This window comes from Clarias gariepinus, chromosome 23 (assembly GCF_024256425.1).
Source record: "Clarias gariepinus isolate MV-2021 ecotype Netherlands chromosome 23, CGAR_prim_01v2, whole genome shotgun sequence".
NCBI lineage: Eukaryota > Metazoa > Chordata > Actinopteri > Siluriformes > Clariidae > Clarias > Clarias gariepinus.
In genome coordinates this window covers 11487307-11511055 of record NC_071122.1, presented here as the reverse complement: position 1 = coordinate 11511055, position 23749 = coordinate 11487307, and the positions used below count along the sequence as shown (strand labels likewise).

General features: G+C 37.0%; 1 protein-coding gene across 1 annotated transcript in view; it reads left to right on the top strand.

The window, feature by feature from the left end:
* Nucleotides 1–4039: 4039 nt before the first annotated feature.
* LOC128510924 (uncharacterized) overlaps nucleotides 4040–23749 on the top strand; it is a 236230-nt gene continuing 216520 nt past the window's right edge. Inside the window, exon 1 of the mRNA XM_053483462.1 lies at nucleotides 4040–4370. Within this exon, the coding sequence (XP_053339437.1) occupies nucleotides 4080–4370 (291 nt within the window). The 5' untranslated portion in view covers nucleotides 4040–4079. The remainder of the gene's footprint in view (nucleotides 4371–23749) is intronic.

Genomic DNA, 23749 nt, shown 5'->3' with positions numbered 1-23749 from the left:
CTCTTTACATTGTAATTGTGCGCGACAAGTCGGCCTCTTTATCCGCCATGGCTAATTGCTTGGGCGAAAGCTAAAGGAGGCTACTCCACGTGAACGTGAATTAGCAGCTTGCCAAATGCCAGGTGTTTTACATTAATTAGCGACATGGCTGCAGCCACTGATGAAGCCGAAGCTAGCACATCAAGCAGTGCCAGCACTGATGACCATCCATGGCCTTATTTGAAAGAAATGTTTTCATTTGGAAGACATCAGAATGACTTTTATAGGATGCAGTGTCTAGTTTGTTTGCCACGAACCACGAAAATAAGTGCTTTTAAGAACTCTACATCAAATTTGAGGAAACAAATTAAGGTAAAAGTCTATTTAATGGTAATTTATTGTGAATTTAGTTTTTTTTTTTTAGGAAAAAAAAATCTTTTCCTTGTGCCTTTTTTAAACATTTGAGTTTGACTGAGACTGACTTTTGTTCTGCCATTTTGAAATTTTTAAGTGTTCAATTTCATTTCTATATTAGGAAATAAAACCTCATGAATAAACGGTTTCTTGTTTTTCACATTACTTGGTGTTCTTTGAGCCTACATTCAGTACGAGTAAAATACTTAAGTTCTTTTAAAATCGCATACTTTAACACTTTTACTCAAGTCTTATTGGAATTGGTGACTTGTAACATGTAATGGCGTCATTTTTGCAGTAAGGTGTCTGTACTTTTACTCAAGTATGGTTTTCAGGTACTCTTTACGCCTCTGGGTGCCAACCTACAGTATCAGGGTAAACAAGTACACACACATATACTCACACACCCATATACATTATGGGCAATTTAGAAATGGCAATTAGCCTGTACTGTTAGGGAAAACCTTAGTACCTGGGGGAAATGTGCCACGAGATTAGAACATGCAATCCTGAAGGTGTGAAGCAAGAGTCACTATCTTTAAGCCAATGTGCCAACAGGCAGAACTATAACTTGCAAGACATATCAGGTCATGTAAAGACTATCTAATCAAGTACTCACAAAAAAAGATTAAAAAAAAAAAACAGTGTGGAGACTCGATTTTACACATGAGTCTACAGTTCTAAAAACAAAACACAGGATGAGAAACAGTGATCTTCAATCTGGGTAACACATATTTTAAAACCTTATATAATGTTTTCATATTTATTCAACAAAATTTGGCATCTTTTTTATTCTCTGCCATTGCTTCCCTTAACGATTATGTCTTAATTTCTCCTGTTTTACTGTCTCATAGAAAGATTAGTTTTATAACAAAAGTGTAATTGTGTTTTATTAGCTATTAAACAAGTGAAACTTTAAGCAATTAGTAAAAAGAAAAAAAAAAACTCACACAATATCATTTCAGTAGACCAGGATCTCAGAAGAGAGAAGGCTAAATCAAATTCCCACATAGTAACGGCATGTTGCCAGATCAAATAAAGTAAATTTATGGAGGACACACATGAGTCTTAATTTCATGCTGCTGAGAAACAAAGGAACAAATGGGGCTATTTTCAGGAACCACATTCATATGGTCTGTCCGCAAACTTGTTTAACAGATAATAAAGTTTTATTTCAGCCTCAGAAAAGAATAAATATTGTGGACATTCTTTTTAGTTATGGGCCAGGTTCAAGCCAAAGCCTATTTGGATAAAATGGTATGAAATGGGAACGCCAACGTCTGTCAACAAAAATATTAGCCCTTCTTGATTTCCTTCTGTCTGCCCACAACCATGTAAAGAATGTGGTGTTATTGAGTTCCTTAATTTTTTTCCTTCTTTAAATGAACAAATGTATGTAAAATATTTAAAATCGCTTGACACATGGTGCACATGGAACAGAATCAAAGCTTTGACCAGCCTGTATAAATTTTTTAACTTGACATGCCTGCATGTAAATCACAGAACTTTCCATTGTCTAGTAGAATATTCTCAACTTTCTTCTTGGATGAACACTGCCCTGCATATTTTACTGTTTTCCCTGCAGTACCACACCCACTTCAATTAAATAAAGGATGTTAATTAGTAGATTAGTTAAATCAGGCGTACTGGGAGCTAAGAATGCAAAAAAAATGTGCAGGGCAGGTGGTCCTCCAGGCCCAGAGCTGAAGACGACTGTTCCAGTATATCACTTGGTGTGGCTTAAACTATTTGAGAAATAACTTTTAACTAAATGTAATTTTGAGGAGAAAAAAAATATTTAAGTTGAATACTAACCTAAACAATATATGCTTAACAGATCTTTGGCAATGAAATGACTGATTTATACTCACAAGAATAAAACACATGGGCAATTTTTAAATTACAGGAATTTGGGGTCAAAAGGCCTCTCTACTAATGGTTCATTGAAGCAGTTGTGATGGCGTTCTATAGTGGGGTCGGAATTAAGGCAATATGTACATTTATGGCATTTGGCAGACACCCCCACTTACATTTTTATTAAAAACTTACATTTTTATTTCATTACATATGTATCTGAGTAGTTAAGATATGTTGAGATACTTTATTTACTCCTTACATTTAAAATTTTTGATTCTCAGTGTTCTTGATATAAATCACAGAAATAAACACATGCATGTTAAATGAAACCTTGGGTCTTGGCCTTCATGTGAATGTTACTTCAACACGTGCCACCTACCAAAATATTCTTGGAGACTAAGTTCACCGCTTCACCCTGGATCAACAAGTCTGATCTAGGATAGAATGTTTGACATGTTTTTCAGCAATTTCTCAAATGTTAGTGGGGAAGAACTTTAGCTGTTTTTAAACCTCAGTTTATCTCAGTTTTTCAATACTGTTCCTTCAGCGCTCATTGCTGCTGGGCATAGTTCCATATGAATCAACTAAAGATCACTATGGACGATCTTAATTAGATAGTCTATATCTATCCATCTATCATTCTATTGTTCTATCTACAATATCATAGTGTCTGTTCAGTACTTTATAATAATTTATTATGTATATACACATCAGAATACCACCTTGATCATAAAAAGATTTAAAAAAGAAATTAAGCTGGTGGAGACAGTGTGATCCTCACAGCAGTGTTCTACTGGAAAACCGTGGGTCTTGGCATTCATATAAATGTAACTTCAACACGTACCACCTACCAAAATATTCTTGCAGACCAAGTCTACTCCTTCACCCCAACAGTATTTTTTAATGACAGAATATTACACAATGCAAGACTGCACAAACTGTTCAGGGATGGTTTGAGGAAGAGGTCAATGTGATGACTTAGCCAAATTCCCCAGATCTCAATCTGATCAAGTATTTGTGGGATCTTCTAGACCAGGGGTCTTCAATGCAGTCTTGGAGGGCCAGTGACCAGCACAGTTTGTATTTTACCAACACCTAAACACACCCACTGAACTTAGTAATGAACAAATCAGTTAAATCAGCTGTGTCCAGGCCCTCCAGGACTTGATTTGGAGACCCCTGTTCTAGACCAACAAATTTGATTCATAGAGGCCCACCTCCCAACTTTTAGGACTTAAAGGAATAGTTTCTAACTTCTTAGTGCCAAATAGCACAGCACGTCTTGTAAAGTTCATGCCTCAATTACAGTTTTTCTCGATTGGTTTGGCTCATTTCTTGAAACCGAGATGACATTCTCAAAATAACATGGACAAATCTCCAAACCACCTTGCAATTGTTCACAACAGAATGTCATTTCTCATTGGTTTTATCAAATTGCAAATGCTTTAGTACATGTCTCAAGTGACTCTGTGCTTTTTTTCAAATGATTATGTACAAGTAGCTACAGTTAGCACAATGAGCCCACATTTAGCACATTTTCCAAATAAATAGATCTTGCTGATCTAAACTGATTAGTTGATTTTTCAGTGAAATGGTTACTCTCTTTAAAACATATCAGCATGGGTTTATTGTGTAAGTCATCATATGCACAATTGTCTGTTCAACTGTCAAAATTAGTCAATGACAAAGAGAAAAAAAAAGGAGAAAATACTGTGAATAGTATTCCAGTCACTGTGCAGTGCATCACACTTTTAGTACCATAAAACAGCAGTACAATTACATTGGTAACTCATTTTGTAACAAATTTACAGTGTTGACCTTTGACTTGTATGTCTAGGATTGGACGACAGCCTCAAGTGGGTGGCAGAAGAAAACTTCTAAATGAACAACAAGAACGAGAAATATGCAACATGGTCATTGCAAATAATGCCATCACACTGAGACAGATTCGTAATGCAATCCTTCTAGACAATGTAATGTTCCAAAATATAAACTCTATCAGCATCTCCACAATAGACCGGGTATTGAAGAAACATCAGATGACCATGAAACAGATTTACAGGGTACCATTTGAGAGAAACTCTGACAGAGTGAAAGAGCTGCGGTACCAGTATGTGCATGTAAGTCAACTACTGGTTGTCTATCATTGTAACACTATTACAGTAAGACATGGTTACCACTTTTTTTTGTTTTGCTTTATCCTTTTTACCTTCAGAATCTGACTAGAGCATTTTGCCTAGAAATTGTCTTCAGTTTTTCACTCAGATCCTCCCTGCAGTATCTGTCTCTACTTGACTGATTAGATTTATTTTTATTCTATTGTAGAGAATAATGGCATTAGAAGGCAACGAAACCCCTCACATCCTAGTGTTCGTTGATGAAGCTGGCTTCAACCTGGCCAAAGGTCGAAGGCGTGGCCGTAACATCATTGGCCACCGAGCCACTGTGGATGTCCCAGGCCAGCGAGGAGCAAATATAACAATGTGTGCCGCTATATCAGAAAGAGGTGTGGCCACACACATTCCCAGTTTAGGGCCCTACAATACACAAAAGCTCCTCAATTTTTTGGATCACCTTTATACTGATCTGATCCCGGAAAATGAGAGAGGTAAAGAAGGACCTCAGCTACCACATTATGTCATTGTGTGGGATATTGTGAACTTCCACCGTGGGCCACGCATCAGAACCTGGTTCACCACCCATCCCCGGATGCTAATGGAGTTTCTTCCACCTTACTCTCCTTTCCTAAATCCAATTGAGAAGTTTTTTTCAGCTTGGAGGTGGAGGGTGTATGAGCATCAGGCTCAAGACCATAGGGCCCTGCTGCATGCAATGGATGCTGCATGTGAGGACATTACTAGGGGTTGAATGTAGGGGATGGTTGAGACATTCACGCCGTTTCTTCCCTCGCTGCATCGCAAGAGAAAATATCCGTTTCAATGTGGATGAGAATTTATGGCCTAAAAAAGAGCAGCGCGTCGATGGCCAGGAGGATGAGGATGGTGGCCAGGAAAGAGGGGGGTGACAATGGCGACCACTGAAAATATTACTGTACTATAATTCTGAAACTTTATTTACAGTATGGTAGGCTAGAGTTTTTTGTTTGTGTTTATAACTGTTCACATTTACAGAATCCTGTATACGTTTTCTTTTCACAGTATGTTCTCTAATGTTAACATTTCTTTGTACGAATAAAAATGTTTACAGTTTCCTTGAGTATGAGTGGTTTATTGGAGGCTGCTTTTACTGTAAAATCTTTTAGTTTTATTCATAGTTGTATTCTGTTGCTAGACCTGTGCCTCAGTGACAAAACGTCTAAGCATTTTGACTTGCAGTGCTTAAACAATGCCAAAGGTATAATGCATTTTGGGGGCATTGACTATTTATATGAGAAGGATATTTAGTTTCGACACATGGATAAACTGTTTTGGGAGAGATATGAGCTTTTGCAGGGGATCCATGGTGTTGTGCTAAACCATCCACGTTGTTTTGACAAAAGCACTAAATGAATGCACATGTGCCAAGGCAATTGAGAAGGATCTGTGCTATTTTGACCGTACTGACCTTTTATATGGGAAAGGAATCTGCTTTTGAAGCATGGGAGAAGAGCTTGGGGCAAGATATTTGATTTTGCTAGTGAGCTATAATGTTGAGCAGAACTGTAAGACTGTTTGGCCAAATGACCTTATGGTTTTGAGAATGTCATCTCGGTTTCAAGAAATGAGCCAAACCAATCGAGAAAAACTGTAATCAAAGCAATTTTGGGGCTACAGGTGTGATCTACAGTACACAATATTTGGGAGGTGTTTTTACTGGTATGGCAAATTGGTATGTTGTGTTTTGGTTGTACCAATGTCAAAAGCTTTATACCGCACAAAAAAAATTAAGCTCTTCTATAACTATGAAAGCATTCTGGGGGTATGCATAACAATGATATTGTGCATAACCAAGGTCTGTATGAGACACATTGAGGTTGGAGTGAAAGTAATATGCACAGAGATATGACCTCGGGTATGCTTTTTAAAATTATAAATTTTAAGTATATACTGTATAGCCCATTCCACAAAAGCATGCCCAAGGTCATATCTATGTGCAGTCATATCTGCCTGGAGGAAACCCACCAAGCACAGGGTGAACATGCAAACTCCATGCACACTGACTTGACACAAGAATCAGACCCGGTGCTAACCACTAAGCGACCACACAACACAAGCAAGGTTTTAATTGCACTGCCTTTTACTAAAAAAAGAAACCATACATTACATCACCATGTTATGTAACACTTTGTTCCCATTTGAGCTCCCATAATGCCTTGCAATGCTTTGTTTGTTTTGCTCAGTCATGGACCTGAACTGATTGCTTTTCTGAGCTTTTATCATTCTCCTACATCATAATCTACCCTCATGGTTTTTGGCCAGATATGAAAAAAAAAAAAAACAACTTATATTACAGTGTGCTTGGCAGCAGCAAGGATTAGGCTGTGCAGATGTTTTCTGGCTTAGCTGTCCAATGTCAGCATGACCATGTAGTCATGCCTTTTGGTATCTCCCTATCAGTGCACATAATTTATTCTTTTTTTCAGTATTGCAGTTGTGCATTTAGTTTCAATTGTGTTTTAAGAAGGTATTGTGTACAAACCCTTCCTAGAGTTTTAATTTCTATTTTTCATGTTTTGACCATATTTTGTGTTTTTGTTACTGAATATGGGTTGTCTTGTTTTAATAATGATTATTTGTGATCTGACCCCTGCCAATGACTTTGTTTTCAATATCTCCAATAAAGAGCACACTGAATTTACACTTTTGTGGCCTATCTTTTGCAACCTGCATTCTTTTTTAACACAGGAGTCAAGACCTTTTTAAAATGTACACCTTTTAGCTGTTTCCGATTTCTGCATGTTCAAACTCTTGAAATTCATCTTGCCAGTTACCAAAACTGTAAAAATATTATGACATTTAACTTCATCTTCAACTGTCCAACAGAGTTCCACATGTTTTGTACCAAAAAGATATTTTTAGCTAACTGTTATTTCCTTTAAGCTAAAAAAGCAGAAAAGCAGCCTCAACTCACCACCATAATGCAACCATCAGCATGCTTCACCTTGGGAATGATGTGGCTGATAAGTGTTAAACCATGGTCTCATGAAATAATGAGAAATAATATGGATTAATAAAATGGTTAAGTGTGACTGTATGTAAATTTGGTAAAATATAGGCACTTTATCCCAGATATGTGATGAATACTAGAGATTGGTGCCACATGCCAGATATTCCTCCAGATTGGCATCCTTTATTCCCCCAGATTTTGGATTTTTTTCCCCTCATCCGGTGAGATCCTGTATTGCAATGTAGGCTCTTTACGGACCATTACTTAACCATGACTTGACTTCAGCAGATGCAATCAAGAATTTAAACTGTTAGTGTAAAATCATCTGATTTTTTATTTTTCTTTGGGGTAATCAGACTCACTTCATAAATGATGAGTGCATGATAATTTCTTATAAATATGAGTTCAGTTCTGAGCATAGTAACATGTCTCATTATTAATTATTATTTATTTATTTTTCTATTTGTCTTTGACTTTAACTTTTCTAGTTGCTATGTCACAATTAGAGGTGGAAAACATTGAACACAATGGACCTTTATTTAATTTTTACCTGCAAGCCTTTTTACATGGGTGGAAACTTTTTACATCTGCTTTTTCAGGTTTAATAGGTGTGGTAAAGAAGGATCATCATTAAAATGTACTGAAATCAGTGCTGTACTGTTCTTTCTAACCATCAAAATAGTTATTATTGTGAATAGTTCTTGGAAATATAATGTAAGTGACAGTCTGGTAAGTAATACCTCATTGCTATATGGTGTAGTCATCTATCTAACATACAGTAGCATAACAGTGGTGAACACATCAGTGGCCTGGGTGCCCCTGATGATTCCATGATAGGGTTATAAATTTTCCATTTGTAGCTTCTCGGCAGACAGGTAGTTTTAACAACCAGAAAAAGACATTTAAACCCTACTTGATATGCTGGTTTGAAACACATATTTGTAGTGTATATTTAACCATTACACACTTCACAGGGGTGTGGTGTGCCTTGATGTTGTAACTTTAGCGTGTGTTTTTAAATACCTAGCTGCTGTCCAGCACATGCCAGCCAAGGCACGAAGAACAAGCATGTGCTGTATGTAAAGGTGACAGAATACGAATAACTGCAAAGTGCCTTGCAAAACATTAGAATATCATGGATATTTTTTTTTTCAATTGAATTAAAAAAGTGAAACTCTCATATATTATAAATTCATTACATGGAAAGTAAAATATTTCTTGTTTTTTACTGTAGTCTCACACCTCCAGTGGAGTTTGCATGTTCTCTTACAGGTTTCCTCCTATAGTCCAAAGACATAGACACAGATTGGATTAATTGCAGTTTCCAAATTGCCCATAGTGAGTGTGTGAGTAAGTGTCTGGCCTGCAGTGGATTGGCACTCCATCCAGGGTTATACGTAGATAGGCTTCAGGTCCCTTACAACCCGATATAGGTTAGGAGGTATAACAAATGAGCGAATAAGTAATTTATGGTTTACAGCTCATCAAAATCAAACATGCAGTATTAAAAAAAAAGAATCTTAACCATAAAAATATATATATATATTTTGAATAGTCTGTTAATTTATGGATTAAATACATAATAAAAAAATACACAACTGATGCCATGCTACAATGCAGCATGGTATGGTCACTATAGAATTTATGCATTTTTGCTTTTTTCTTAGTCGAAAGGGTAAAGTACTTAACTAGATGAGTTATATATAACTCATATATACACAGTTGTGCTCAAAAGTTTGCATACCCTAAAAGAAATAGTTAAACATTGCCATTTATTTGGAAAATAGGACTGATAATGCAAAGGAATAATTTCTTATTAAAGCATAGTGACATTTGAAGTCATTAAGTATCACATAGTTGTTTGACCAATGATAAATGCAATCACCCAAACAACTCTGATCAAAAGTTTACATATCCCTGAATATTTGGCAACATTATGAACACACAGTCCCTTTGAACAGGTATGGAAACCTTTGAACAGTGATTATTTTCTCATTTTCCTGATTGCTATGTTTTGTGTAATGGTTGTGCCATTCTGTTATGCCTTGCATATGAACTTAAGTCCTATATTTGTAGTTAATAGGAAATTAATTTGTTTTGCTTTCTCACTCATTTGTTCTTTTAAAAAATGGTACACATCTTGCAAATTCTCCTAAGGTATGCAAACCTTTGAGCACAACTCTATATAAATTAGCTGGTTTAACGTTATATTTCATATATATTAAACCAGCTAATTATATATATATATATATATATATATATATATATATATATATATATATATATATATATATATATATATATATAAGCCTTTGGACAATGAGACTTACACTAAAAGATGAATCTGGACAGCACACTACATGTTCCTCTTGCCCAGTGGCCTAGCTGATAAATTTATGACTTCGGCAGCATTGCATATTTTCTAAACCAAATCCTGTTTGGGCATCTGGTTTCACTTGACCATTCCGCCCAGGCTGAATATATGCCAAATTCCAGTTTGAAATCCTAAATTTCTTTTTAAAGTTCAATGTTTTATGTGATTAAAATTCAGTGGAAGGAAAGTCGAGCTCCAGCAAGCAGTCAGCTTTCTAGTTCTTCTCAAAGATGTCCAGTTGGAATGAGACCAGGGCTTCAAGTTCTGACACTCCATCTTTGGCAAATTATGTCTGTATGAAGGCATTAGCATGCCGGAACAGGTTTGGGCCCATTAGTTTCAGTGAAAGTAAATTGTAATGGTATGGCATACAATTCTACACAGTTGTGTGCTATCAACTCTGTGGCAGTGGTTTAGGCCCAGCAAATGATTATATGTAGAAATATGTCTGGTCATATAGTGTATTCACTGATGTATACTGGTAACCCTTTGTTACTTTGTAATTGTTATTATATTAAATGATTTAGTGTTCTTATCTACTGGTAAATTGAAAATATTTTATAATATATTTTATAATATATTTGTAATATTTCTTGTTGATACACTAACTGATACATACAGAGAAATAACTAATAATGAAAAATATTCATATTCAAAAATATATTGTCAATATACAGAATAATATATTGTATTGTTATATTACAATATATTGAAAATACATAAGAAATTGCTGCTTTCATATATTGAGAAATGCTGTATATTTAAATGTATATCTTTGTATATCTTACTTATGTAATTAATATTCAACAATATACTTCATAATATGTTGAATTTGATGAAATATATCTATTTCTTTATATTTTTAATATGTTAATGTAGTTTAAACAAAACTTTATATGCATGGACTTTATATGCATTAATCAGAGCACACGGACAAAGTAAAAGTGTGTGTATAATTCTTAAACATGAAGTTTCAATAATGTTTCAATAAAGCAATTATAAGCATAAATATAATGGGTTTTGTATTCCTTTCAATTTATATAATTCCATAAATGGTCCATTTATATATTTGTATTATATATTTATATTTTTCAATATATTGCCATGTTTTTTTTCTGTACAGTAAGAGAATGCAATTTTAAAAGCTCTCTGATATCACCTTTGATTACTGCATGCAGTCTTGGGGTAACTTTGGACAATCAAATGTCTTTTTCCTGTCACATTGCATCTCACAAATTTGTGCTAATGTCTCTTTTCCAACATTAAATAACAATGACTGTTCATTCCCTTGTCATTTGAATCCAAGGAAATAACTTTTCGCCATTGGCTTCCTTTTGCCACCTGAATCGGATTTAAAACACATATGCTTGCCTGCAAAGCTAAAATCTGAACAGCACCCACTTACATCATACTACTTAGCATACCTCCGCATTGCAGCATGCTCGATCCAATTCTCTAGCACTACTTGAATGGTCCCTCAGGGTACAAAGAAAGTAAGCATCAAGGCTCGTCTTTGTTCTGGTATCTAGGTGATAAAAGGAACTTCCTATAGATATCCAGACAGCCAAGTTACTGGCGGTCTTTAAACAATGACTGAAAACTTACATCTTCCTGAAGTGCTTCAGAAAGTTGCTTTGGATAGGGGTATTTGCTAAATGCAATACGTAGAAAATGTACAGTAAACCTAAAGAAGGTGCCTCTCTGAGCAGATAAAAAGGAAAACGAAGCCCTGTTTTTTCCATGAATTTATCCATGTATGTTAAGGAGCTGTGAAGGAATTAAGAAAATAAAACTTTGCCTGAGATTAAAGGAAAGGGCTATTAAATTAATTACTTGACAGTTATGAAGCTATTATAGTTGTGCCTTAGCATCTGGCCTTGTCTCAGTTAGTCTATAACTACTGTATAACATCCTAACTAAAACGCAGACATTCACTTCATCAGCATTTACTCATCATGTTATTTTTCTCAAATGTTTCACGTCCACAATAATGCAGTGATTTTCCAATGTTTACATCTTTTTTTTTTTGCATGTTTGATTTTTGCTGCCTCCGAAACTGAACTTTGGCATATCCTGACATTCCAACATACTGTATTTTTATAGCGACTTACATGCACATACATCTCTCAATCGTGTCAAGCTCAGTGACGTGGGAACCTGGGTGGTCAGCAAACTTTGCATACCTCAGCACGCACCCGGCCATGTTAAAGCACTGGCAGATTATAAATTTCATTTAGAGAGTCTGCTGTGTAAATCCTAAACAAGGGCTGGAACAAATAAAGTGCATTCACCTGGTCACATGGGTTTCTGAATGTGAATAAGTAAGAGTTATTGTTGGCCTTGTATTGATACATGTTGCAGGATTGAAGTTACTGAAAAAGGTGAGGTTGTGAGTCAGAGCTTTTCTTATAACTTAATTTGCTTGAAATCCAGGAAACCATGAGAACATGTTGTTCAGCTATGCAAGCTATGACTGATGTCATATGACTGATGACTAATGCCGTGTGCTAGAATTTTGACAAATATGTATAAGCGGTTACGTAATTATTGTCTGGTGCCATCCTTTTTTTTTTTTTATAAACTAAGTGGTCATATAAAAAACTATCTGCAAGTTAAAGATATCTGACAATATCACTTTTGCCCAAAATAACTTACATTTAAATGAGAACAATCATTTAATAAACAGCACATGATGCTTCACTGTTGCCTTAAACACTTTACCAGGGTTGAACATTAGATGTAATGTACTTAACATATACATGTGAAAGCAAGGGACTACAACTGTATGTTTTAAGCAGTTTTTCTTCAACACGTCCTCAAATCAAATAAATAAGATAAAACAAAATTAAGTTCCACTCCTTGAATACGTACCAAAAACAACACTGTTCACCTGATTTTTATAAACCTTAACACGCCCCATCTCATCTACCTATTTATAAGTTACCAGTAAACCTGCTTGCATTTTTGTAAACACTGGAGGAACAAATAAAACTCCTGAGACAAGATCTTTAAGATGTGAGGTGGCAAACGCCCTCCTGCTCTACATTCTGCACTCACTATAAGTAAACTTACCAAGAAATGTCAAAAATGTTCTTGTGAGCCCAACCTTATAATTCCCATGAATTGTAAGGATATCAGGCTTGATCTGAACATGTATGGCTTTTGAAAAAACTCTGAAATCAAACATTGTAAAAGTTTGTTATCTCAAACATCTCAAAAGATGTTTTTATTTATCTTTTGCATTGGATGTGGATGAGTCAAGTCCTTGAGAACATGACAAAGACTAAAAAGATATGGGAAAATCCTCAGACTTTGTGGGCCAAATTTAAAGTGAAAAAGCCAATGTGAGCCAAGTGCACAGTGTTCTCATGAATGACAGTATATTACACATGCAATGCAAGTGTAATGGAAAAAAAAAAAAAACAATATGGCAAAGTTTTGGAGAGACTTTTTTCTCACTGTTAATCTCAGATTATCTGTTCGATTTTATTCTGACCGTGGGTGTTTGTTGATATGCATTCATGTACTGTATTTACTTCTTTGCATGTGCAGGCCTGCAGACGTACTGCTGATTTGTCAGTGTTATCCATGTTGGGACTGTTGGTGTTAGGTTTTTGAAAATTGAAATTACTTTGAAAAACATGTTGGACCAACATTGATTATATGACGGTAGGATAACATTGAACAAATGACTGCAATGCAAATATAGCTTCAAAACTATATTTAATAACAGTCTTTTTATTTTCTCCCACCTGTAATGCATTTCTGAGATGCTTATCCTGTTGGTAAGTAGTTTTTTTCTCTCCTTCTTTCTGCATCTAAGCCAATGGCCTGAGCAAGGCTTAAACTCAGGTCTTAGTGGCGAGAACACTGGGCGTTGCTGCTGCATTAAGTGCTTGCTATTTTCACGGTTGTTTTGAGGTCATTCATTCTATGTTCTCCCACTTATTCTATGTCATTCATTTTACATTCTTGTCAATCTAACTTATAAAAAATAGTGTTGTTCAGATGTTTTGTTTTAGTTGGATGACCTTTACAACTTTGTGACACCACTACAGTAACTTACGTTAGAGCTCTGGCTATAAATCACTTTAAACATCATTTCACTTATCCCAGAGCTTATCCCAGGAGACTTAGGGAATGAGACAAGGTAAACCCTGGACAGAGTGCCAATTAATCGCAGGATACAAATATGCTCATTTACACACTTTTGGACACTTTTGGAAACAGCTATTAGCCTAATCTGCTAGTTTTTAAACTGTTGGAGTAAATCAAAGCTCCCAGAGGAAACCCGCCATGCACAGTGAGAATGTGCAAACTCCATGCACACAGACCGAAGGCAATCTAACCCGGACAACAGTGCTAACCAGTGGTGCTAACAGTGTCACCCCCTTTGAACATGTAACACATATTTAACTACCAACCTTTATGGTACCTGATGATTTATCACATTATATGGCATTGGTATAGCAACATTTTAAGACTTTTTAGATCCATAAACTACTGTAGGTGCAATGCCTTACGCACACTATAAACAAGTCAAAATGGGAAACCTGGGAAACTTTCTACCTTGATGGTATCCAAGCAATAATGGTAAGCTGGGATGAGTGCATTAGTGTAGCAGGGGATTATATACAGAAATAAAGGGAGTTTTTAACTCATACCTGTGAACTTTTATTCTGCACAATCAAAAGTTCTTGTTTGACTTAAATGCCCCTTGCATGTGGTAAGTATTTAACAATAGTGGGTTTGCTCTAGTTTGTAACAGTACAAAATTTAGAGATCTTTAAATCAGGGTGAGCACGTACTAAAGCAATTTACAATACAGGTAATTAAAGTTGTTTCAGACAAGCAACATCATGATACAAGGGCAGAGATAACTAGTGCAGTGTGATGATGATGATGATGATGATGATGATGATGATGATGAAGGAAGCCCCTTAAAGACCACCCTATACAATTTTGGGACCATAATAGTATCGTAATGGGACGGAAAGGGCGTGCTGGCTTGGGGTGACCACAGGAAGGTTTACCCCTCACAACCCATCCATCTCCATTACTATTCAGTGTGTATATTAACAGAATGTCTAAATCCTTCTGGCAATCAAGAAATGATAAATGACCTGTCAAAAATCTAATCTCTGTGGGTTGCATCAGTTCCAAGTCAGCTTCACAATCTCATAAGATAATCGCTATAAATTTGCTGTCAAGTCTACGGCTTTAGTACTTATAAACACTGTCTTTAGGTTCACATACTGTATGCCACAACATTATACTGTAGTTCCAGTTTTTTTGTTTTTAATAACTCCTACATTTATAGATATATACAAACAACCCGTTGTTCAATCTCTGTGGCACTTAATTCTTTACCAATTAAATGCACACTATTTATTTACATTTATGCTTTGCTCATTTTCTTTAGGCTAAATTTAAAAGATCTAACCAAGATCATAGAAGAGGAAGTGAGCACATGCTTTTATAGGTTACAAACCCCTGCAGTAATGACAGTATTGTAATAGGGCTTATAATAAAATATAATACTGGGATAGACACCTAGAGAGCACTTTTTCTTATTTAATTTACTGCTGCACTTTTTATTTCTTAATGTGTTTTTTTTGGCACTTAACAGGCCATCGATAGGTCTGACATAAATGCGGCAGCCAGAACATAACCATGCAGAACTGTGAGGAAACTGTATATCAGAAATGATATAGAGCACAGCAGCTCATTTTCTGGCCAAAATGAACATGCTATGAGCATTAGATATGGTTGGCTTTATGTGGGTCATTTTGGCTCAAATTCCAAATGAGGTGATAAATGGTTGCTTACAGGTAAAGCATTTTGACCACCAATAAACTTTGCAACAGCTAATCTTTCTATGCGTCAACTTGACCACATTTGGCTGGAAACTTCTGTTTCTTGGGTGGGCTTATTTTCCTACTAGGTTCTAGTGAAGCCAAACCGTTTGCTTCAGTCTCCTGCTATAAGATAATTGTCGTTAGCATTGTTTTATTTAAGCTATAGCTGTGAATTGCTGTAATACTTTAAGGACTAACATGAAAAAAAGAAATGAATTGGGTAATCTGGGTGTGAAATCAAGATGATCCATGAATCACGATAATTTGCTTTGTATCTCAACTAGTACTGTCCCAGGTAAGAACAGGAGATTTTCTTTCCTGTTTTCTTGTTATACTGTATATACAGTGGTGGCCTAAAGTATTGAGACAACATATGCCATGTATTATACTTCTCCAGTGTATCATCGATTATAGAGTCTCATCATCTAAATAAAGTGTTGTGCTGATTAACTAAAATAATAATAATAAAATATCTCTCTTACTTATTCTCGATCTTGACCAGGGTCACGAAGGGCCTGGACCTGATCCCTCGGTGGGTTATACGAGTTCTAATCTATTTTAGGGTAAACACTTACTTTCTCACACACACACAGTTGCTCACCACAGGGAGTTTGGAAATGCCAGTTATCCTACACTGCATGTCTTTAGATTATGAAATGAATCCAGAGCACCCAGAGGAAACCCACCAAGCACGGGGAGAAAATGCAAACTTCACAGGCTGGAATTGAGCCTTTGACTATGGAGGTGAGAGGTCACAGTGCTTTTTTTTATTATCTTGATTGTCATTATTAAAAAAATCAAAATTTTTCACTTTTGTCTCAATACTTTTGACAGCCACTGTATGTTGTAAAGAGCAGTGTTGATCACTGAAGACGATCAACACTGTAGTTGCAAAGGGAGATTTGTATAAAAATGCAAAGCAGTCTTCATGTAGCCATGTTGCAGTGTGCTTTTCGAAAACTTCCCATGGTGTCCCGCTTGTTTTACATTTAGGTGTGTTGCAGTGGTGTGCTTTATCCAAAGGCCATGGCATAATTTCAATGCCAAATCATGCAGGGTTGTTTTTAAGATTTTTTTTTAGAAGATGAGCTTTACATGACCTAATGATAGTTTAATATTTAATTAACAAAGAAATAAAGTATCCAGGATGAGATCGATAATAAAGGTGGCTTATTGATTAGCACTGTCGCTTTGTACCATGAGGGTCAGTGATTGATCCCCACCCTTGAGTCTGTGAGCGTGGAGTTTGCATGTCCTCCCAATGCTTGGTGGGTTTCCTCCGGGGTTAGGCTAATTGGTGTTTCCAAATTGTCTGTAGTGTATGAATAAGGTAGCAACCCGACCCCTTAAAACTGCCACAGAAATGACGAATATGGTGGTGAAAAAAAATAATAAGAATAATATGAATAACAATAAAATCCATTCCTGATTATGAGCAATCATATCTTTAACAGCTATTCTAGATAAAACCATGAATGTTGTAGGAAGACCAGTTACCAGAATGCTTTAGTAATGTTTAATTGAATATAGGTTTGAAATCAGGGAAATACTAAATGCTCACCCTGTATACAACTGCATTATGCACAAAATATTTTGGTTTGGACGCTGCAAAAATGCATTTGCTATCAAGAGCATGGTACAGTATAATATTGCTGGAATATAAATTAAAATTAGTATATAGAATCACAACTGTAAACATTTAAAAATACCCATCTAATTTGAGGCCAGGTCCAAGGGAAGACATGTTAGGGAAAGGGTTATGGACACCCAATGTTCACTGATGCAGTGGGGAGCAAAGGACTAGTGTGTGTCTGAGCTGATCACACAGAAGAGCTACTAGAGAATAAAATGCTAAAAGCAATTAATGCTGTCTTTGAAAAAGTGTCAGGACACCCAATGCATTGCAGCTTGCTGTGTATGGTGCTGTGTGGCTACAGACTGAACAGAGTACCCATGCTGATTCATGTCCACAAATTTTTTATTCATTTATTTATTTTTTTTTTACATCATGTGGGGATAGCTGGTAGCCAGAGCATGTGATGCTCAGGGCAATGTTCTACTGGAAACGTCTCGTTCTGGCATCCCAGGATTCATGCGGATGCTTGTTTTATAAGTATCACCTACCTTAAAATTTCTTTATATGACTAAAACATTATGATTTCCCGGATCTCAGTCTGATTGAGCGTCCATCAGACGTGTCTCATGTTGTCCATGCTTTTAATGGGAGTATAAGCTCGGTGTATATACAGTACAATACCGCTTAGAAGTTTGGGATCACTTTCTAACTCCGTGGTCATTCCTGATTCTTATTTCTTTTCAATGCCGAAGGCGTCCAAAATATGCAATAATCTACTTTAAACAGCTATTTTTGAGATAGGTCTGCTACTTATAATCTGTAAAGCTTTCATAACGGCTAATAAACTTATGAATCAACTTCTAATGAATTTCTCCTCTGCAGCAGAGCTAAGTTTGGGTCTTGCATTCCTGGGATGGTTTACATGAGAACCAGTTTCATCACGGTGCTTGATGGATTTTGCAAATGCACTTGACAATACTGTTCTTGCAAGAATTATTCCAGAACAACTGACCTTTATGTCTTAAAATAACTACTGACTGTAACATTGTTACATAACATAATTCCATATGCGTTATTACAGTTTTGAAATCCCCAGTATTGTTATAGAATGTAAAAAAATAAATTACTAAACAAAAACAAATAAATTTGCAAGTGATCCCAGTTAGAAAGAAAAAAGAAGAGTATTCAGCTTGGTAAACTTGGTGCCTCATATAATAAAGTAAATGTTTTGCATTGATTCCTCACAGCTACGACAAGTTTAAAAAATGATCTTAGGTTACCATGTGTGGAGCATTTATTGAAAAAAATCATGGTTGGGGTTTAAATCACACCGCCTTCTGTGTGTGTGGAGTTTGCACGTTCTCCCCGTGCTTAATGAGTTTAATTTGGGTAGTCCATTTTTCTCCCACAGTCCAAAGACATGCGATGTTTAAATTGATTATAGTGTATGATTTAGTGTCTGTGTGGTTGGCACCCCAGACAGGAGTGTCCTATTAGTCTCCTAGGATAGGCTCCAGGCCCCCCCGCGACCCTGTATACATAATAAAACGGTAAAGACGATGAGGGAGTGAGTGAGTGAGTCCAAAGACATGCAATGTAGGCTAATGAATGGTTTAAAATTGATTATAGTGTATGATTTAGTGTGTAAGTCTGTGTGCTTTCACCCAGCAATAGGTTGGCTTCCCAGACAGGATAGTCTTCTAGGAGAGGCTCCAGGTGCCCTGTAACCCTACACAAGATAAGCTGCATAGATAATCGATAAATGAACGGATAGTTTATTATTTTTTTTACCTTAAATCGTGTGAATGCACGTGTAAGTGTTGACCATGGTCGGAAAATAGGAATAAATACCATGGTCACCATTGGCCTCCCCAGTTCCTAGTTGGACTACACAGGTTCCTAGATTTATTGAGGGACAATTCTAATAATTCCATTTGTCTACAGATTGCACTTTTGGTCTCTGAAAGCATGATTTCTTATTCAATTTTGTGTCAAATGGCTGTGATGTCGCCTCAAATTGTGCTTTTATTTTTTGCAATAATTTTTGTTTGGTTTAGCCCATGGAAGGGTAAATAATTGATTTGTACAAAGGCAAATGGAGAGCTAAATATCTAAGCAAAATTTGTCCTTAGAGATGACGCTTATATTTGGCAACATTAGCATATATTTACCTACTGTACGCCACCCATTTCTATAGAAAGCATTAGTTGCTCCCTATATAACACTGTACTTGACCTGTTTAGACATGATTGCATTTCATATAAAGGTTAAAAACCTTCATTATTATGGCCATGTACTGTAATAACATGTTATACTGTAATATAGATGTTTGGAAGATTAATTCCCTATGATCATTTTAGGCATGACTTTTATTTTCAAAACAAACCAGCATCATTATTCTAAGCACTTAAAACCATTATCAATTGTGTTGGGCTGTTGAAAGATTTCAGATCATAGAAGCTGTGTCAGAATGCAAGTGGCATTCTGCCAGTGTCCTCAGACTAGTGTAGTGTTGTGAGTTTGTTTTGTAACTGTTGAACATGTGACCTCTGAGATCATCCAAGAAAATTTCTGGTTGTCAGTAAATGTGCATCAAATGAGTGAAAGCAGTATGGATTCCTGAATTGTAGAGCGAGAGATGGTTAGTAGTAAAGGAGTAAAAGCTGTCTTTGAGTCCTGTCTAAATTGGGAAGTTCATACGATCCATCAGGCCCAGAACAGTCATTTCGTCCATGGAGGTGTCAGCACTCTTCCGGTTTTCTCTATGGAGGAAATACGCATGAAGCAGAAAGCAAATCACATCGTATCATGTTCTTTGTTAACAGGAAAAGGAGACCATCACGTAGAAAAAGATGAAACTGCACTAGTAATGTGACTTCTGAAGCACTGGGAGAAACTTGAAATAAAGGATGGAGTGCTCTATCGCAGGTCTAAAGATTGAGTTGGCAAAGTCAGGTACCAGTTTGTACTTCTACTCTCATTGAGAACTGTCGCTCTCAGAGGAACCCATGACGATGCAGGTTATCAAGTCCAAAGCAGAACCCTTCACCTTGTCCGCCAGAAGTTTTCCTGGTCTGGTATTCAATTCAATTCAATTCAATTTTATTTATATAGCGCTTTTAACAATGGTCATTGTCTCAAAGCAGCTTCACAAACATGAAAAAAAAATTTGGAAGTGTGTATGTGTGAGAAAAATGTGTCTAGATAATAATGAGATGAATGAATGATGAATGAAATGTCTCTGATCAGCAAGCCAAGGGTAACGGCGACAGTGGCAAGGAAAAACTCCCTGAGATGGCAATAGGAAGAAACCTTGAGAGGAACCAGACTCAACAGGGAACCCATCCTCATCTGGGTGATAACAGATAGAAATGATATAACATTATGTGTGTTGTGCAGGTAAAGTTTCAATATAACAGAAGTTCTTTAAATTAACATAAAGTGGTGCAGTAGGTGCAGAGGGCAGATGGGGTCTGGATCACTGGGAGCACAGGAGCAGGATGTGTAGCTCCAGCCATCATAAAGCAGAATCCAGCTGGAGCTGGTCCTTCTCTGGATCCCTCAGAAACCTCGCAGGGTTGGCCTTTGTCTACTAAAGCTGGCACAATCTCCAGATGCTTCGGGATGGGTAGAAAAATACAGAACAGATTGAGAGAATTAGCGTAGTTGCCATTCAGAATAGATGTACTGAAGTATGAAGTTATGGGATGAGTTACGCGTATGCCAGATTAAAGAGATGCGTCTTGAGTCTACTTTTAAACTGGGAAACTGTGTCTGAGCCCCGAACACTGTCTGGAAGGCTATTTTAAAGCTTTGAAGCTAAATATGAAAAAGCCCTACCCCCTTTTGTAGATTTTGAAATTCTGGGAATTACCAGAAGTCCGAAGTTTTGTGATCTTAAGGAGCGTGGTGGATTATAGCGTATCAGAAGACTGGTTAGGTATGTGGGAGCTAAACCATTAAAAGCCTTGTATGTAAGTAGTACTATTTTGTAATTAATTCTAAACTGAACAGGTAGCCAGTGCAGGGATGATAATATTGGGTTTATGTGATCATATTTTCTGGATCTAGTGAGAACCCTGGCGGCTGCATTTTGGACTAACTGAAGCTTGTTTATTGAGGATGCAGGACAACCACCTAGTAATGCATTACAATATTCCAGCCTGGAGGTCATGAATGCATCAACTAGCTTTTCTGCATCAGATACGGATAAGATGCTCCTAAGTTTGGCAATATTTCTAGGATGGAAAAAGGCTGTTTTTGTGATATTTGAAATGTGATTTTCAAAGAACAAGTTACCGTCTAATATCACGCTCAGGTCTTTTACTGTTGAGCTAGTAGTAACAGTACATCCTTCTAAACGCAGGCTAAATTGTGAAAGCTGCTGTGTGCAGGTTTTTGGGCCGATAAGTAATATCTCTGTCTTATCTAAATTTAGTAAAAGAAAGTTATTAGTCATCCAATTTTTTATGTCCTGGACACACTCGGTTAATCTAGACAACTAAGGTATTTCGTCTGGCTTTGTTGGGATATATAATTGGGTATCATCAGCATAACAATAGAAACTAATCCCATGTCTTCTAATGATGTTACCCAAGGAAAGCATGTATATTGAGAACACAGATGTCAAAAAGTATGTGTCACACTGTAAAAGATATGTGGTTGGAAAGACTCAGGAACCTGAGGCCAGAGCTCCAATGAAGTCTATTAGAACAAGTGCACCACTTGAACTTCTATGTATAGATTTCTGGTCTGCAGAGAGAATGCATGGAGATGGAGACTAGGAGTGTTGATGTCCTAGTCATAACAGATAATTTCACAAAACTAGCCCATGCCTTTCCCTGTCCCAACCAAACAGCCAGAGTGGTGGCTCAAATATTGTGGAACAACTTTTTCTGTGTATATGGATTTCCACAAAGAATACACTCTGACAAAGGTGCAAATTTCGAGAGTAAACTGATTGCGAAGTTGTTGTTGGTGTCTAGTGTTGACAAGTCCCACACCACGCCATACTACCCTATGGGCAATGGGCGGACTAAAAGATTTAATCGCACTCTTGGTAACATGATCCGCTCTTTGCCTCCTCGAGCAAAAGAGGGATGGCCACAAATGATTCAGACACTCACGTTTTCATATAATTGTACAACCCATAAAACAACAGGGTTTGCGCCCTTTATTTTCTCGATCACACTGAGAGTTCTAGTGATGAATATGAAGCTAGAGGAATGACAGCGAGCAGTCTGATGACGTTAGTAGCGCACATAAATTGGAATCAGATCAATTGTGCGTTAGTAATGGTGAAAGAATCCAAGAACCTGTGAGCAAAAGAGTGTTCGAGATAAGTCAGTTGTCATGTCAGATGATGCTAGTTTGATGAGCAGACCAGTCAGGGATCAAGCATCAAGGCTTAAGTTGTGTACGTTCACAGAGAAAGTCCCTAAGAATAGAGACTATACCAGAGACTGCCTTGAAACCAAATGAAGGAACAGTAAGAACCAGGGCGGGAAGGCTAGTGAGACCTGTTAGACAGCTGCTTGAGTGTATGAGCATGATATTGACTGAACCAGGGCGAAAAGATCCTCTGGCAGAGTTGCCCAAAATTCTCAAAAATCCGCTACACTAAAAATCAACTTTTTTTCCTTTTTTAAAATCTAGGACAGACTAGAAGCCAGGGCATGATTTAAAATGAAAAAAGCTGCTCACATTGCACATATCTGTCATCTTAAACAAGCCTGCAGCATTCTAAAGCATAACTGAGAGATGGATTACTTAGTTAAGCATTTAGACAGGACAACAGTGGCGAGTAATATTGCATATGCTATTTGATTCCATTAAATTTTATTTTTTATAACATGCAAATTGTTGCAAAACAGCTTTACAGAATTAAAAGAAAAGTATGGAAATGAGTATGAAATGTGAGAAAATGACACATTAACAAAATAAAACTCCCTGGGATGCCAATAGGAAGTAAGAGAGCTCAACCAATCATCTAGACCTCCAGCTGCGAGAGGTTACAGCATCACCCGGGAATCAAACTCACAATTTCCGGATATCTCTGATAGAGCAAGCATTTTACCACTGCGCCACTCAGAGGCTGGAGACTAATGTTCAATATAACAGAAAATGTGTTTAAATTAATATGGAGTTTGTTATTGGCAGCTCAGGTACAAAACTGTAGAAAATTCCACTCCTGAACTATTGAGCGACTACAGTCACAAGTCCTTAGAGCTCAGGTGTCAGCATCAGCCGGGCCCAGGACCGTCTTCATGGTAAAGTGGAATTGTCCCCAGTCACCACACGCATCCCAAACAGAGTGAGTCAGAGTCACAGAGATGAGTGGGACAAGTCAAGAGGGCAGAGAAGGTCTTGATCACTAACAACTCAGGAGTGCCATGTGTAGCTCAACAGAGGGAGACAAGGAGAGAGAGAGAGAGATAACAGTTATGTTTGGTCACAGACAAATAATGTATAAGGTGAATATATATTTAGTGCAGAGAGCAAGCAGGGACTCCGGGAGGACTAACTATGACAGCATAACTGAAAGGGAGAGCCAGAAGCAAACACAGACTTGAGGGCTCCCTGGGA